The 17567-nt window shown below is 35.3% G+C and overlaps 1 protein-coding gene across 4 annotated transcripts; it reads left to right on the top strand.

The window, feature by feature from the left end:
* The first annotated feature begins 752 nt into the window (after positions 1 to 752).
* On the top strand, positions 753 to 16296 carry LOC125653808 (uncharacterized). Of its 4 annotated transcripts, XM_056145190.1 has the most exons (8): positions 753 to 797; positions 1920 to 2113; positions 7294 to 7690; positions 8280 to 8334; positions 10821 to 10959; positions 13009 to 13145; positions 14942 to 15044; positions 15988 to 16296. In XM_056145190.1, the coding sequence occupies exons 3-8, from the start codon at positions 7676 to 7678 to the stop codon at positions 16208 to 16210; spliced, it is 672 nt and encodes a 223-aa protein (XP_056001165.1). In that variant the 5' UTR covers positions 753 to 797; positions 1920 to 2113; positions 7294 to 7675; the 3' UTR covers positions 16211 to 16296. The 4 variants fall into 4 exon arrangements, with proteins under 4 accessions (XP_056001165.1, XP_056001167.1, XP_056001168.1 ...); XM_056145192.1 differs by lacking the exon at positions 7294 to 7690 and having other exon boundaries at positions 757 to 797; XM_056145193.1 differs by lacking the exons at positions 7294 to 7690; positions 8280 to 8334 and having other exon boundaries at positions 758 to 797.
* The last annotated feature ends 1271 nt before the right edge of the window (positions 16297 to 17567 follow it).

The raw sequence follows: 17567 nt of genomic DNA, 5'->3' as shown, positions 1-17567 counted from the left end.
AAATTTAAAAATTTTAGGGTGGGATGGGCGCCGGCTGCGCCCCCCCCCCCCTTAAATCTGCCACTGAACGAAAATATGTTAAATTAATTCCATAAGGACAGAAAGGTCGGTGTGAAATTGTAAAGGAATAATATGTATGATGTCTGTATGATGTCTGCATGCAAATAATATACATTGTACAAACTCCTCCTAGGCACCTGGTCCCATCTCTGATTTATACAGGGGTCCGTGTTTGTCCAACTTTCTATTTTGTATTGCTTATAGGAGTTACGAGATTGGTCACTGTTCGTTATGTTCACCTTTCAGTTGTATTTCTCAGTTGTCATCACAAATCATCATGAGGAAACATAAATTAAAGACTCATTCAAAAGAAAGAAAAAATATCGTTTATAACAGATCTTTGACTTTTTATAACAAGATTTCAAATACATTTTAAATGATGAAGCAGATCGTTGAATTAGGAAATGAATCACATTTCATGGACTGTATCGTGTGTACAATAGTTATTCCGGAAATCAGGGAAGTGCGTTATCATTCATGATTATTCATACGCCACTCACAGTCCTGCTATTGTGGCCTGTTCACTTCTTTTACTGAGCTGCATTATCAAAATCAGTTTCCTTCTAGATACCCAATCAAAACACCTTTTACCACTTATCACTGACGTTTAAATGTCATCATCCTCTTAGGAAAACAATAACCGCTGTATGAAATATACAGTCACGATATCCGTGTTGTATATACAAGTAAAATGTAAAGTTAGATAGTTATCTTATTTTTATTGTAACAAAATAAAGGTATGTACGTATCTCTTATTTTTGCGATTAAGAAATGATTTCCAATAACCTTATGAACTTGAGAATGACGTTTCAAATTTCCATCTTCTTCACAAGATTTACTGCCACAATAATTTATTTCACCCAAGCTTAACATAAAACATAGGGAGATATGATGTTTGAGAGGGAGATATGAAGTTTTGTTACCGTCTAGACCAATTAGATTACGCGTTGCATAGAATTCTCATACTTCGCACCATATGACGTCAAAATAAAAAAGTACGTCACAACGTACAAGTTCTTATACATGTAGTTGTATCGCGGGAAAATGTCATAATAGTATGTTGATATTTACTACAGTTATCGAGTGATAAGAAATATACGTGAAAAAATTTCTTGTCAAATGCTTATCATATAATCATATATTATTTCTTGTTCATATCAAATCACTCAGCATTTATCATATCTAGTTTGCGCGAAGGTGATATTCATTTTATATTGTTACCTTGGAATCGCCCCTATATCTGATTCCGATTGTCACTGCATTCAATTTGCATGACTATTACGACCAGCTGCAGTAAATGTAAAAGTGCAACGATGTACAGTGTATGGCGGTGCTTGGTGTTTATGTATTTATGTTCTTATCACATTGATATATCAGAAAGTGTAGGATGCAACTTTTGACACAAAAAGAAAACCCTTTCCGTATCTGATAATCTCTTGCGTACTCCTGAAAATTAAAAAGTATGGTGCATTAGATGCATTTTAAACTTTCGTCCTTTGATCAGAGAACTTGCTCCCAAGACTTTTCAGATAACGTAAAGTAGGTTTTGTTTTTCAATATAAAAAGAATTAGCCTGCATATAACCGATATGGTTGTACTGTCGTAATTATTACATTCATTTTTGTTGGTTCTATATCCATAATGTCACGTGATAGTCTCGTGATAAACACGTCTCGATGAAAATGTATGGAAGCTTACGAGGTATCGGTTTAAATGTCGATTCGTTCTCAAATATTTTTCATTAGATATTATCCATATAAAACACTTAAGACTATTTCATGTTTGTATTTTACTCTATTTTTGTATGGGACGACTTAATTTAATTGAGAAGGAATCAAGTTCTTTTTCATATTTATTAGCCCATCGTCTGGTATGATCTTCGACAGCATTCATAATAGAGAAGACGTTCTGTCGCCAATTGAACGACCGAGGTTCTCTCTATTTAGGACCTTTTAGAACAAGTGATTTCGGTTCCTCATTTTCATCTGTATCAACATCACAAGTAACGACATATCCAACTGGACTATAGTTGAAAGAAGACAAACAATAACACGTACGTGGATTAAGTTTATATTTCAATGTTCCATTATCAAGTGTACACTGTGTTTATGTCTATCAACTGATTCCACACACAACAGCTTCTTCTGCAAACATACAATTTTGTTTAAGGTTGGCCTCAAAGAAATGTACATGTGCACAAATACATCGGAGAAATGTACACACATGCATCAGACAGAGAAATGTACACACATACATCACACAGACAAATGTACACACAGACAAATGCACACACATACATCACACAGACAAATGTACACACATACATCACACAGACAAATGTACACACATACATCACACAGACAAATGTACACACATACATCACACAGACAAATGTACACACATACATCAGAACAGACAAATGTACACACATACATCACACAGACAAATGTACACACATACATCACACCGACAAATGTACACACATACATCACACAGACAAATGTACACACATACATCACACAGACAAATGTACACACATAATATCACACAGACAAATGTACACAGATACACCAGACAAATGTACACACATACATCACACAGACAAATGTACACACATACATCACACAGACAAATGTACACACATACATCACACAGACAAATGTACACACATACATCACATAGAGAAATGTACACACATACATCACACAGACAAATGTACACACATACATCACACAGACAAATGTACACACATACATCACACAGACAAATGTGTACACACATACATCACACAGACAAATGTACACAAATACACCAGACAAATGTACACACATACATCACACAGACAAATATACACACATACATCACACAGACAAATGTACACACACACATCAGACAAAGAAATCCGTACAAATACATCATACAAAGTTTTACAACTTCAGCATGATCACTTGCATTGGTGAATATCTTCACTGCTCCGTTTAATGAACACATAATAATGAAGAGTGATGAAATGATAAATTTTATACAGAATACAAAATTGAGAGAATGTAGAAGTATTGTATTTTATATTCGTTAAATTACATGTCATAAAAATCAGCTAACACGTGGATTTAACTTGTCATCTTGTTAACGGGAGATAACCATGTGTCACTCCTCGGGTCTATTGTCTACAAGGACGTCGTCATTAAATTTCATAAAAACTGTCATCTCTCCAGGACAGGCTATAAAACGATCGTAGAAAGAAGGTAACTTATTGTCAAAAGTTCATCATTATACTTTGCCTTTGTTGTACCAAGTATTTGACGGTATAGCTATGAATTTAATGTGTATGTCAATATTTGTTATAGTAAAATTGTCAAGGAACGTATAAACGTACAATAATCTGTCTTTATGTATAAAGCTTTTCACCAATATGAATACTAATTATCATTTCTTAAAAACACAATACATACATATACGTAACTCAAGGTCAAGTTCACACCCTGCATTTCCTGCAAATATGCTTCTATTTTTGGCATCCAATTTCTTAAGTATAAGTTTTTCAGTGCCTAAATATAAACCATTTTATACATGCTTCCCTACTATAGCCCTGATAGACATGTTATTGACTCATTATTAATATCATTATTATTCATATTATATTATGTCGATGTAATTGAAAATAAGGACCTGTAGTCATTCATTTTATACGGCTCTAAATTCAGAGAACCCTGTTCTTTCAATTGGCGATCTCTATTATGAATTATGTCGAATAGTATGCCAGACGATAAACTAAATATGAAAAAGAAGAACTTGATGCCTTGTCAGAATGGATTAAAATTATAAGAGGAATATTACACACATCAAAGAGAAAGTGGATATATCTATCTTTCTGTGTTTGGTAAATAAGAAGTGATAAAGGATTAGATAGGTTACATCAAATAAAACGAATTTGGCATTAACTCCATATTTGGTCCTCGTACTTATACTCCAACTGCCCTCTCAATACATGAAATTCTTCAAATTCATGCCTCAGTTTTAAACACATTTGATATCCCAGTCAATGAGACAAATGAATATGAGTTACCGTACCTATACTGGAGTCCTAAACTTCATAGAAACCTGTATAAAGATACATCGCTGTATCCAGCAGATAGTCTACATCGCTTGATCCAGTAAATGTTTTACCAAGCCCCTATCTTTGCTCCTCACGAAAACATTAACAGCTTTAAAGGAGAACTTTAGACGTACTGTGGCACATTGATTTTGACTACAGATAACTCCGTTTACCTGATCAAGATATGGGGTTCACGGCGGGTGTCACCGGTGGACAGTGGATGCTTAAGCCTCCTTGGCACCTGATCCCATCTTTGGTATATCCAGAGGTCCATGTTTACCCAACAATTCCTCACGATAAATTAAAGACTACACTTTTTGATATCATAGACAGTTGCTTCTTCAACAAAAATGGAAATGTTCATATCTAGTGATCAGGCATTCAAAAACTTACTTTGTTAAACACCACTCTGATTCCACGCACAGGTACTCTGAAGTTGAAATAAAAAATATGCTAGAGTTCCTCATTGACAATATCTTCGTGGTCTTTGGTGATCAGGTCTTCAAACAGTCTGTTGGAATCCCCATGGGCACGAATTGTGCCCTTTCTTAGCTGACCTGTTTCTATATTCATGTGAAGCAGATTTTATTCAAAAACTTCTACTTCAGAAGAAAAAAATCTCTCGCTGTGGCCTTCAATTCGACATTTCGATATATCGATGACGTTTTGTCTATTAACAATAATAACTTTCATTCATATGTCGATTTAATATATCCCCTGCAAGCTCGTAATAAAGGACACCACAGAGTCGTCCACTTCTGCTTCATACTTAGATATTTTATAGAAAGTGGACATTAACGGCAAACTGACAACACAACTGTATGACAAAAGGGATGATTTCAGGTTCTCCATCGTCAACGTCCCATATTTATGTAGCAATATTCCATTATCACCTGCATATGGTGTTTATATATCTCAACTGATTCGATATGCAAGAGCTTGTTCAGCGTATAGTCAGTTTTTAAATCGAGGTAAGCTACTGACAAACAAGTTGATGGTACAGGGGTTTCAACAGTCTCGATTGAAGTCAGCATTTCGCAAATTCTATGGTCGTTATAACGATCTAGTTCGTCAATACAACCTATCATTAGGTCAAATGCTGTCTGACGTTTTGCATACCGATTGTTAAGCCGATCTTGGCACACTGATTTTGATTGCGGATAACTCCGTTTACCTGATCAGGATATAGGGCTCACGGCGGGTGTGACCGGTCAACAGGGAATGCTTACCCCTCCTAGGCACCTGATCCGTGTTTGCCCATGTATCTATTTTGTATTGCTTATAGGAGTTATGAGATTGATCACTGTTCGTTATCTTCACCTTGCATAAAGAGTTTAATTTATAAAGAGTTTAATCTATAAAGAGTTTAACTTATAAAGAGTGTAACTTATGAAGAGTGTAACTTATAAAGAGTGTAACTTATAAAGAGTGTAGCTTATAAAGAGTGTAACTTATAAAAAGTGTAACTTATAAAGAGTGTAACTTATAACGAGTGTAACTTATAAAGAGAGTAACTTATAAAGAGTGTAACTTATAAAGAGTGTAATTTATAAAGAATTTAATTGATAAAGAGTGTAACTTATAACGAGTGTTACTTATAAAGAGTGTAACTTATAAAGAGTGTAACTTATAAAGAATTTAATTTATAAAGAGTGTAACTTATAAAGAGTGTAACTTATAAAAAGTGTAACTTATAACGAGTGTAACTTATAAAGAGTGTAACTTATAAAGAGTTTAATTTATAAAGAGTGTAACTTATAAAAAGTGTAACTTATAAAGAGTTTAATTTATAAAGAGTGTAACTTATAAAGAGTTTAATTTATAAAGAGTGTAACTTATAAAGAGTGTAACTTATAAAGAGTGTAACTTATAAAGGATGTAACTTATGAAGAGTTTAATTTATAAAGAGTGTAACTTATAAAGAGTGTAACTTATAAAGAGTTTTATTTATAAAGAGTGTAACTTATAAAGAGTTTAATTTATAAAGAGTGTAACTTATAAAGAGTTTAACTTATAAAGAGTGTTGCTTATATTCCCAAAAGATTCCCACTTGAGTCTTGTAAATTTCTAAAAAGTTTTTCTCTTTTTCTCCCAAGTTTCTCTAATGCGTCTCATGAAATTCTAAAGTCGGTATTTTATTTTTTTCTTCTTCAGCGTCTCTAGGTATGCGTCTCACAAAATTCACGACATTCCTTTAATGATATTGGGTATATTTCACTTCTTTAAATAACTCATTGTTTCATCATAGTTTCTAAAAAGAATTCTCGTTTTTGTTGTTACTGAATTCTAATATCAATTATCAGTTTCTTTACAATATGTGAATTGTATTTAAAATTCTCAATTGCTTGGATACTAAAATGATCTCTAGATCCTTTAACAACTTATTTAAATGTTCTATTCACAGTCCCAATAAATTCTTCTTTATTGAATGTATATTAATTTCTGTCTTAATTGTTATCGTATATGCTATATTGACACCACAAATAAAAATGTTTCGTTTTATATGCTTGAAATATATATAATGCAAAAGTGAAGACGACGAACAGTGATCAATCTCATAACTTCCACAGGGACTTCTATTTCCCTACACTGTAACTTAATTAAATGGTTGGCGCTTTGGGATTACGCAGGAATCCCCATAATCTTTATTTACTTTCACTCAGTCTGTAGGTTTTCACACACAGTGGGATTAGATCAACCTTAAAGGCTACTTGTCCTAATCTGGGGAATCCCCTTTATCATTCATTGTCTTCACTGTCTAAATACCTTTAATCGTTCTATTGGTTTTCGTTGATAATACTATTTCAACTTTTCATTCACACTATATGACTTTCAACCACGCTACATGTACCTTCGTTATAACTATTGAATTCTTCCACAAATTTTAATTCGAACATTTTAGAATATTGAATTAAGTTCAAATTATAAAAATTTGGTTATATGTGAAATGACATCGAATAGAATTTTGTTAACAGAGCCCCTGTGTAAATACTGTGAACCCAATTTGTTTTCTGGTTGATAGAGGACTCTAACAGGAAGTAAATGCTAACGCATGCGCTAATTCAGGACTTGTCAGGCTATCCCTACAGCTACTGAATTGAAAATTTATACATGTACTTATATCAATTATGTTACAGGTCAAGTTTGAGTCTACTCTGAATAATGGCACAAAGCAAGGCCCTTTGTGATGCTTGCCATCAAAATGATATCCAGTTTTAATCAGTTTCATCCCCAATAGATATGTATCAGTCTAGGAGCTTTGTTACAGCTGTCATCAAATGATGCGCAGTAATAAAACATCCGGGAGAGTGCTTCAATATTTTTCGTGATGCTGTATGCAAATCCGTACCCGATCACGTGATTTATGCGAAGTGATTCATGTGAGAGAGAAATAGGCGGAGACTGATGATTTAACACATGGCAACGTGACCAATACGTAAATCGTGTTCATTCGTACAAATAAAGATGATTTATCAGCTTTATTGCCAGTGAGGAACGCATGAACAACACAAGATTAACATGTACTGGTTAGAGGTAAGTCAACCATTCTTGGAGAAAGTATGAATTGATTAAATCTAAACAAACAAAATCACTATGATTGATTGATTACTTGATTGATTGTTTAACGTCCCTCTCAAGAGTATTTCACTCATATGGAGACGTCACCACTGCCCATGAAGAGCTGCAAAATTTAAACCTATATTCGGCGCTTATGGCCATTCAGCAGGGAGGGATCTTTATCGTGCCACACCTGCTATGACACGGGGCCTCGTTTTTTTGCGGTCTCATCTGAAGGACTGTTCCATTCAGTCGCCTCTTACGACAAGCAAGGGGGTGCCGAGGTCATATTCTAACCCGGATCCCACGAAATCACTATGAAGAATAACATTAAACACATACTTGTATAAGTATGATATAGTTCAACTCTGCAAAATAGCATCACTCTGAACAACGCATACTTGTGTTTTGTATTTGTTATCTATTCGCTATGCTTCGAGGAATTCATTCTACCCGTTAAATGCAATTTCATTGGTTGATATAACCCTTTATACGTAGTTCTCCACGTTACCATTTGTGTTCGTAAATGATATGAATATGAATAAACTCTCATTTTTACAAGCAGATTTGTTTTGTACTTGCTTTGATGCTGGGAAACATTTGCGGTATACACACAGAGAGTAAGTATTACTAAGTACTAAGGTAACGGAGAGAGAGAGAGAGAGAGAGAGAGAGAGAGAGAGAGAGAGAGAGGGATGGATGGATGGATGGATGCTTGGCTATCGTCTTGAAGGGCGAGGGGAAGAAAATGTGATAGGGCCCACGGCAAGTGTGACCGGTCGACAGGGGATGCTTACTTCCCCTAGACACCTGATTCCACCTCTGGTGTGTCCAGGGGTCCGTGTTTGCCCAACAATCTACTTTGTATCGCTTATAGGAGTTATGAGATTGATCACTGTTCGTTATCTTCACCTTTCATACATGTAAAGTGTATGTTCTGAATGTCCAGTGGTCTGTGTTTGCCCACCTCTTTATTTTGTGTTCCTTGTGGGATATATGAGATTGATTATTGTTTGTCATCTTAGCCTTTCAGCTTTTCCATCACCGCCTAGTTTTGGGGGTAAGTGAGGTGATTAACTACAATGGAAGACGTGATAATTTGCATCAATCATTACGTTTTCCACTCTAGTTAAATCTGAATAATTATGCCAATCTAAATTTTGCGAGCAATAATTCCGCTAAATTAAACACCATATTATGTTGGTGATCATGGAATATTGCTCCATAAATATGGGAAGATGACGATGGAGAAGCTGAAATCATCCCATTTATCATACAGTTGGGTTGTCAGTTTGCCAGTTTGCCGTTAATATCTACTTTCAATAAAATATCTAAGTATGAAGCAGAAGTGGACGACTCTGTGGTGTCTTTTATTTCGAGCTCACAGGGATATATCGAATCGACATATGAATGAAAGTTATTATTGTTAATAAACAAAACGTCGTCGATATATCTAAATGTCGAATTGAAGGCCACAGCAAGAGGCTTTTTCTTCTCAAGTAGAAGTTTTTTAATAAATTCTGCTTCATATGAATATAGAAACAGGTCAGCTAACAAAGGAGTACAATTCGTGCCCATGGGAATTCCAATAGACTGTTGGAAGACCTGATCACAAAAGACCACGATGATATTGTCAATGAGTAACTCTAGCATATTTTCATTTCAACTTCAGAGTACTTGTGCGTGGAATCAGAGTGGTGTTTAACAAAGAAATTTTTGAATTACTGGTCATTAGATATGAATATTTGCGTTTTCCATTTTTATTGAAGAAGCAACTGTTTATGATATCAAAAAGTCTGGTCTTTAATTTATCGTGAGGAATGGTCATGTAAAGTGTGGAAAAATCAAAGGTTTTGATGTTAGTCATTTGAGAAAAATTTTGCGATTTCAAGTTTACTAAAAGTTCTCTAGGATGTTTTAGAATCCACATTTGATAAACACCACTTCTGGCATATATAGTCGCACAGTAAGATTGAAGTTTCTCCTTCACAGCTGTTAACATTTTCATGAGGAGCAAAGATAGGGGCTTGGTAGAGCACTTACTAGATCCAGCAATGTATCTTTGTTTATAAGTGTTTTTATGTAGTTTAGGACTCCAGTATAGGTACGGTAACTCATATTCATCCGACCCATTGACTGGAATATTGAATGTGTCTAAAACTGAAGAATGGTTTTAGAGAATTTCATCTTTTGAATGGGCAGTTGAAGTATAAGTGCGATTACCAAAAGTGGAAATAATGCCAAGTTCGTTTAAAATACAGTTGTATTAATGAGCCTTACAAACAAAGACAATGTTGTTTCAAGCTTTGTCAGCTGGAACCAAAACATATTCTTCTTGTAACCTATCTAATTCTTTTATCACTTCTGGCTTACTAAATACAGAAGGATAGATGGTATGTACTTTTGTTTTAATATATCTAATACGGGATTTTAATATTCCTCTTATGCTCTTAACCCATTTTGACAATGTATCAAGTTTTTTTTCATGTTTAGTCCATCGTCTGGCATAATCTTCGACAGAATTCATAATAGAGATGAAGTTCTGTCGTTAATTGAAAGACCGAGGTTCTCTATATTTAGGACCTTTTAGAATAAGTAATTTGAGGTCCTCATTTTCAACTATATCAACACCACCAGTAATGAAAGGTCCAACTGGACTACAGTTGAAAGAAGATGAAGAACAAAAACACGTAGGTAGGTTAGGTATAATATGGTCTATATCTAGGCACTGCAAAGTTTGTTTATGATTAAAAAGTTTGGATGCAATAGTAAAAGTATATTTGAAGAAAATACAGGGTGTAGACTTAAACTTAAACGTATAAGAACTTAAAAAAAGCCAGGTCTCGTGTCTTGTTAAAGAACCATCACTGAGTGTTAGGCGTGGATCTAAATTTGTGGAATTTCACCTACAACTGATATGTGTGAAAAATTAATCCCGAAGCGACGAAAAATAAACATACTAACAGAATCTTTCAGGCGCCTGTAGTTGATTGGTAGTAAACTGATTGAAATGTTAGTATGAGTGTGGAGTGTCTTCATCTTGCGCTCTTTACTTCCTTTTATTTTATCATAACATTCAGCATGATATCTGCTTGGTACTTTCAAGGATGTCCTGTTGGTTCACGCATGACGAAGCAGTTCGACTTCGTAACAGAGATTAGAAAACGAGTACATGTGTCACGTGATGAATGCGGCGAAATCCGAAAAGTCCACTTCCAACCAAAATTGTTTAGTTTCCTTTGTAGGTAAGTTGACGTCCATTAAACATTTCTGTAGGTCAGTTAAAGTCCATTAAACATTTCTGTTGGTCAGTTAAAGTCCATTAAACGTTTTCCTCCCCAAATCAGTTGACTGTCCTGTCTGTTCTGCAGAGTGAATGTGATCAAGTTAGTGGAAATCATTCAGCCACGGAGAAGGCTTGATCACGTGCTGTTTTTTCGAATTAAAGATTCTCCGGTATCTTTCGTTGTCGTTTGACAAAGTCTTTAGAAACCCCTTTTGAGCCATTTTTTTTTTAATAAAACCACATCCATCAAAGGGATTTCATATTTGTTTTCTATCAGAGGTGAAGGTAACGAACAGTGATCAATCTCATAACTCCTATAAGCAATGCAAAATAGATAGTTGGGTAAACATGGATCCCTGAACACACCAGAGGTGGGATCGGATGCCTAGGAGGAGTAAACATCCCGTGTCGACCGTTCACACCGCCGTGAGCCCTATATCCTGATCAGGTAAACGGAGTAAAACTATGGGAAATAAAATGAAACAGAACTAATGAAAACAATGTATATCATTTCCTGTCCGTCTTCAGTTTGGGGCTGTAGGGCTACCACCAGGGGTGTCTGATGGGGGATCACTGTTCAGACCTCTCAAATGATCGAATATAGGGGGACCAAAACAAAACAAAACAGATGATTGATTGATTGATTAATTGATTGTATTTTGTTTAAGGTCCCTAATACCGGTGAAGGGCTTCAAATTTAGGCCTATGCTTGGCGTAAATGGTCACTGTGCAGTAAAGGTTCTTTAGCGTACGACACCTACTGTGACAAGGGGCATCCGTTTTTAAGGTTAACTCAGAGGACCCGTGGCATTTACACCTGATGCCGAGTATTTGGCAATGGAACTGTCACTGCCTGTTTTAACGACTTAGGTATGTTGCGGCAGGGATTCGAACCCCGGCCTTCCGCATGCGGGCCGAACGCTCTACCTCTAGACTACTGCGGCGATTTCAAAAACTGATGAAAAGATAGAGAACATTGTAAATCCTTTTTAGAGACCAAAAGAAGCATAGAGAAGAAATCACGATGAATTATATTGTTCCGTGTTGTTGGTCATCTTAGTGCTTTACATATCCTTTTATATTTGACCGACAATGCTAAAATTGCTTCGTAGTAGAAACATATATCGCCATATCGTTTAGATACAAACAGTAGCCTTGTTTACCTGGTGAGTACAGACTGTCATATCATTGCTTTGTGGTGTTCATACAAACAGTAGCCTAGTTTACCTGGTGAGTACAGACTGTCATATCATTGCTTTGTGGTGTTCATACAAACAGTAGCCTAGTTTACCTGGTGAGTACAGACTGTCATATCATTGCTTTGTGGTGTTCATACAAACAGTAGCCTAGTTTACCTGGTGAGTACAGACTGTCATATCATTGCTTTGTGGTGTTCATACAAACAGTAGCCTAGTTTACCTGGTGAGTACAGACTGTCATATCATTGCTTTGTGGTGTTCATACAAACAGTAGCCTAGTTTACCTGGTGAGTACAGACTGTCATATCATTGCTTTGTGGTGTTCATACAAACAGTAGCCTAGTTTACCTGGTGAGTACAAACTGTCATATCATTGCTTTGTGGTGTTCATACAAACAGTAGCCTAGTTTACCTGGTGAGTACAGACTGTCATATCATTGCTTTGTGGTGTTCATACAAACTCTGACGTCTGATGCCAAACAACACGTGATAGAAAGGATGGAGTCGCACATAGTTAACGCTGGCAATGCTACCCACAAGGTCAAAATAAGGTCACCAAAATGAGGCAGAGAAAATATATGGTATACCTGGAACATACAAAATTTATTTCATTATTAGATTTTACGAAGAACAATTGAATACCTTTGGAGAAAATCTGTGGAATATAAATTCACATGAATCAAAAATATACTAGTTATTTGGAATGCGTCGTAAAAGCTTATATGAATGTGACTTCGAAATGTGGGGCATTCCGAATTTGTTCATACTTATTGAATTCAAGTGATGACTCTGTGTGATTTGTGTTTCAGCTCATTTGACATATTCCAGTCCTATGTCAACGTTTTGAATTGTTCGGAAATGAATGCTTGTGTTCCTGAGAAGAACCACTGGAAATTTGATGCGTTTCTGGCTTTTGGGAACAGAATTGTGTGTCCCAAAAATGACCGTGAGTAAGCCATTCACCAAGTTTGAAAAAGTAAATACTTAGATTTAATTCGGTCTTTACATGTCTGCTCCTCATTTGTGTCTACAAGAAGGTTGTAGAATTTTGTATAAAGTATTAATGCATATTCCATATTCTGTATTTCATATTCCATATTTATGGAGCGCCAAATTAACATAAAAACAAATAATTGAAGATATCATCATTTTATTTGGTGCGCGCAACAATTCAATTAAAAATATCTTCAAATAATCAATGATATCTTCAATTCTGAATTATGCACGCATTAAATCAATTATTGCTCTTATTAATTCAATTGAGGAGAGCAATAATTGAATTGAAGTGCGCATTAATTCATTTGATGAGAGCAATAAAGATTTAATGCGCACATTAATTCAATTAAAGAGAGCAATAATTGAATTTATGATATCTTCGAATAATTGACATCTTCAGTTATTTGAATTTATGTTAATTTGACTCTCCATACATCTTTCATATTCTATATTTCATTTTCTATATTCCATATTTCATAACCTATATTCCATATTCCATACCCGCAAAAGAGGAGGGAATATATTTACTGATATTGACCTCTGCGTCAAACACTTATGCAAGTAGGTCAGAGTACTAATGAATGATCAGTAATTGTTGTGAATTCCAAGTAGATTATTCTTCCAAACAGTCTGCTTGCTATAAAGATTGATTATGCACTGAGAGGATTTCTAATGATTTCTAAGCTAAATGATCATGCAAACATTGATTATTCACATCGATGATTTTTTTTATCTAGGCTAAATGATTATACAAAGATTGATGATATACAGAGAGGATTTTTATTTTAGGTCAAATGATCACACAAGGTCAAGGACAATCAAGGATGACCTAATTTACCTTTAGAAGTGTAATAAATATGACTGAACATCCCCTGACTCATTTATAACAAACATTTGTAGCATTTTTTATCATTTCTTATAATTCTATCATTCACATAATATATATAATCATTCAATGATGTCATTATAGGATTAAACATTCTTTTTGAAGAATTTATCGATGTGTAAACTCCGGACATTTTACTCACAAACTGAATAAAAGTGCGAAGCACTTTTATGTTAAGTTTGTGAGTAAAATGTCCGGAGTTTACATATCGATAAATTCTTCAAAAAGAATGTTTGATTCTTATAATTACAATTCATTCACTTTATTTACGATTGCAAAAATTTGAATACTTTCCTCGCACTATGTTATTTGTTTTCAGGCGTGTATGAATACATCGCGTTTTCGGATTTATTGATGTATAAACTCTTGTTCAGCTTGATGTTTGTCCAATCAAAACAATTGTAATAAATAACATCGGAATTATTTATGTGTATTAATCAGTTATATCAAACATTGATATCATAAATTCACATCACATATTTATATCATATGTTTATATAATTCAATTATATCATATATTTATATGACATGTCTATATCACAAGTTGATATCATGCATTTGTATCATACATTTATTACATTCATTTATATCATATATTTCTATCATTCATTTATATCATATATTTCTATCATACATTTATATCATGTGTTTCTATCATACATTTATATCATACTTTTATCTCCTTCATTTCTGCGGAGCCTTTCGGTCACACGTAAACTATACAGAAATTTATTTCTTGATTCAGTTGTATCATACGTGTCTTTGATTCAGGTGTATCATACGTGTCTTTTATTCAGTTCATACGTGTCTTTCATTCAGTTATATCATCCATGTACATGTCGATCACACATTCATTACAGGACTGGATATCATGGTGGATTACATGAACGACGACCTGATCCAGAAGATGGTTTTCCAGGATCTGATTCCTAAACTCTTGAAGAATGAGTCCAGTGAATGCAGGTTAATAGTAGGATATGTAGGGGGTAGTTGGTACTATATAATAAGAATGAGTCCAGTGAATGCAGGTTAATAGTAGGATATGTAGGGGGTAGTTGGTACTATATAATAAGAATGAGTCCAGTGAATGCAGGTTAATAGTAGGATATGTAGGGGGTAGTTGGTACTATATAATAAGAATGAGTCCAGTGAATGCAGGTTAATAGTAGGATATGTAGGGGGTAGTTGGTACTATGTAATAAGAATGAGTCCAGTGAATGCAGGTTAATAGTAGGATATGTAGGGGGTAGTTGGTACTATATAATAAGAATGAGTCCAGTGAATGCAGGTTAATAGTAGGATATGTAGGGGGTAGTTGGTACTATATAATAAGAATGAGTCCAGTGAATGCAGGTTAATAGTAGGATATGTAGGGGGTAGTTGGTACTATGTAATAAGAATGAGTCCAGTGAATGCAGGTTAATAGTAGGATATGTAGGGGGTAGTTGGTACTATATAATAAGAATGAGTCCAGTGAATGCAGGTTAATAGTAGGATATGTAGGGGGTAGTTGGTACTATATAATAGCTAAAGGAAAATCAATACTACGATATCTAGAGAGGAGTTGCATGTCGGATATCTTGAGGAGAGTTGATTCTAAAATATCTAAAGATTTAATACTAGGATATCTATAGATTTAATACTAGGATATCTAGAGATTTAATACTAGGATATCTAGAGATTTAATACTAGGATATCTAAAGGAGAATTGATGCTAGAATATCTAGATGGGGTTGATACTAAGATATCTAAAGGAAAGTTAATACTGGTATATCTAGAAGAAAGTTAATACTAGGATATCTTGAGGAGAGTTAACAGTAGGATATCTAGAATAGGGTTAATACAATGTGAAAAGACAGTCTCGTCCTCGTTATAAAATGCTTGTTAAATGATTTTATCAATTCAGTGATATGAAATCTTGGTACACCGCGGCCGTGGCCAAGCTCTCATCTACCTGTAACAAAGACGGCACACGAGCTCTGATGGAGGTCATCAACGAGATGTTAGCAGAGTTCCAAAATGCATTTGTGGGAATCATCGAAGATCTTGAATATGGCGTGGTGCCTGAGAATCTTTGTCTGGACGACATTAAGGAAGCCGCGTCGTGTGCGTTGAGATCTATGTCATAAATGTACACGCTATGAGACAGTGAATGTACTTGAATAGATTAATAAAGAATGACGTTTTGATAAGAAAACGATCAAATTATCCGATATAATGTGTGTAGTATTGTTAAGGTGCAAACTTTTCACCCTGTTAGATCGGGGACTCGAATAATGGCGCTATGTAGCAAACACTAATGTATAAAATCCGCTAATGATAAAATTTACATTTACGGGTGCATTTGCATCATTGGTGGTTGCTACAGCGCTATACATGAATCAACCATTAATACGCATCATTTGTAAAATTTCACGTGCATTAAACAATACACCGCTTTACAAATACACATTATCGACCATCTTATATAACATCTACCTACATGTTCTAGTTTTCATCTTTCACCTATAATACAGCTGAACATGTCATCACTGCTGATGTTGATATCATTGAAAATTTCCACTTCATCTCTATCATGACTTCTGTTGAAGATTCTGGCAGGTGATGATCTAAATATGAAGAACTTAATTCACACCTGGTCAGAATGGATCAATCGGAACTCCTCGAATGTCTCGCGCACTCGACATAGATCTCGGATGTAATACGATGGCATCCATGAGCGAATTTGATGCATTGTCAATTGTGACGTCACAGCAATGCATCAAATTCGCTCATGGATGCCATCGTATTACATCCGAGATCTATGTCGAGTGCGCGAGACATTCGAGGAGTTCCGATTGCAGAATGGATAAAAAAGTATAAAAGTAATTAATATTAAAATCTCGTATTAGACACAATAATCATAGTTTCGGGCAGACAGACAGATAGACAGATATGATCCATAGGGCCTCCGTGGCCGAGTGGTTAGAACATCGCGCTCAAAATCACACGGCCTCTCACCTCTGTCGGCGCGCGTTCGAATCCTGCTCGCGCCGGTAAGTGAGAAAGTTTCCCAGTTTACTTTCGGAAGGTCGGTGGTCTCTTCCCAGGTGCATTGTATCTGGGTTCTCTCTCCCACCAACAAAAAACTAGGCGCCTCCATATAACTGAAAAATTGTTGAGTGTGGCGGAAAACATCAAATCAATCACCCTGAGTGCATGAAAACCCAAGTGATAAAACTTTTGTTGAGTTCGATATTGATTGTGACTGAACATGACAATTACATGCAACACATTTGATGGACAATAATGATTGGAGGTTAAAGGTCGCAATTTGTGGTGGAGGGCTACGGATACCAGCAATAGTACTGCTTAAACCGATGCATTACTGATCACACACATACCCTGCTTGTAAGCAGAATGAGGGGACAACCAGGTACTGAGGGCATTTTGTCCCGACATTATTAGTTTAGCCTTCCCCCAATATGTTTTTTTTTTAAGGACCCC

The sequence above is a fragment of the Ostrea edulis genome, chromosome 7 (genome assembly GCF_947568905.1).
Source record: "Ostrea edulis chromosome 7, xbOstEdul1.1, whole genome shotgun sequence".
Taxonomy (NCBI): Eukaryota; Metazoa; Mollusca; class Bivalvia; order Ostreida; family Ostreidae; genus Ostrea; species Ostrea edulis.
The sequence above is the reverse complement of the archived record's forward strand: the minus strand, read 5'-3'. Positions and strand labels throughout refer to the sequence as shown.

Coding starts and splice junctions, on each gene's coding strand:
- LOC125653808 (XM_056145190.1), top strand. Junction 8,335..10,820: donor TTGCGGTATACACACAGAGA/GTAAGTATTACT, acceptor GGTACTTTCAAG/GATGTCCTGTTGGTTCACGC. Junction 13,146..14,941: donor TGTGTGTCCCAAAAATGACC/GTGAGTAAGCCA, acceptor CATTCATTACAG/GACTGGATATCATGGTGGAT.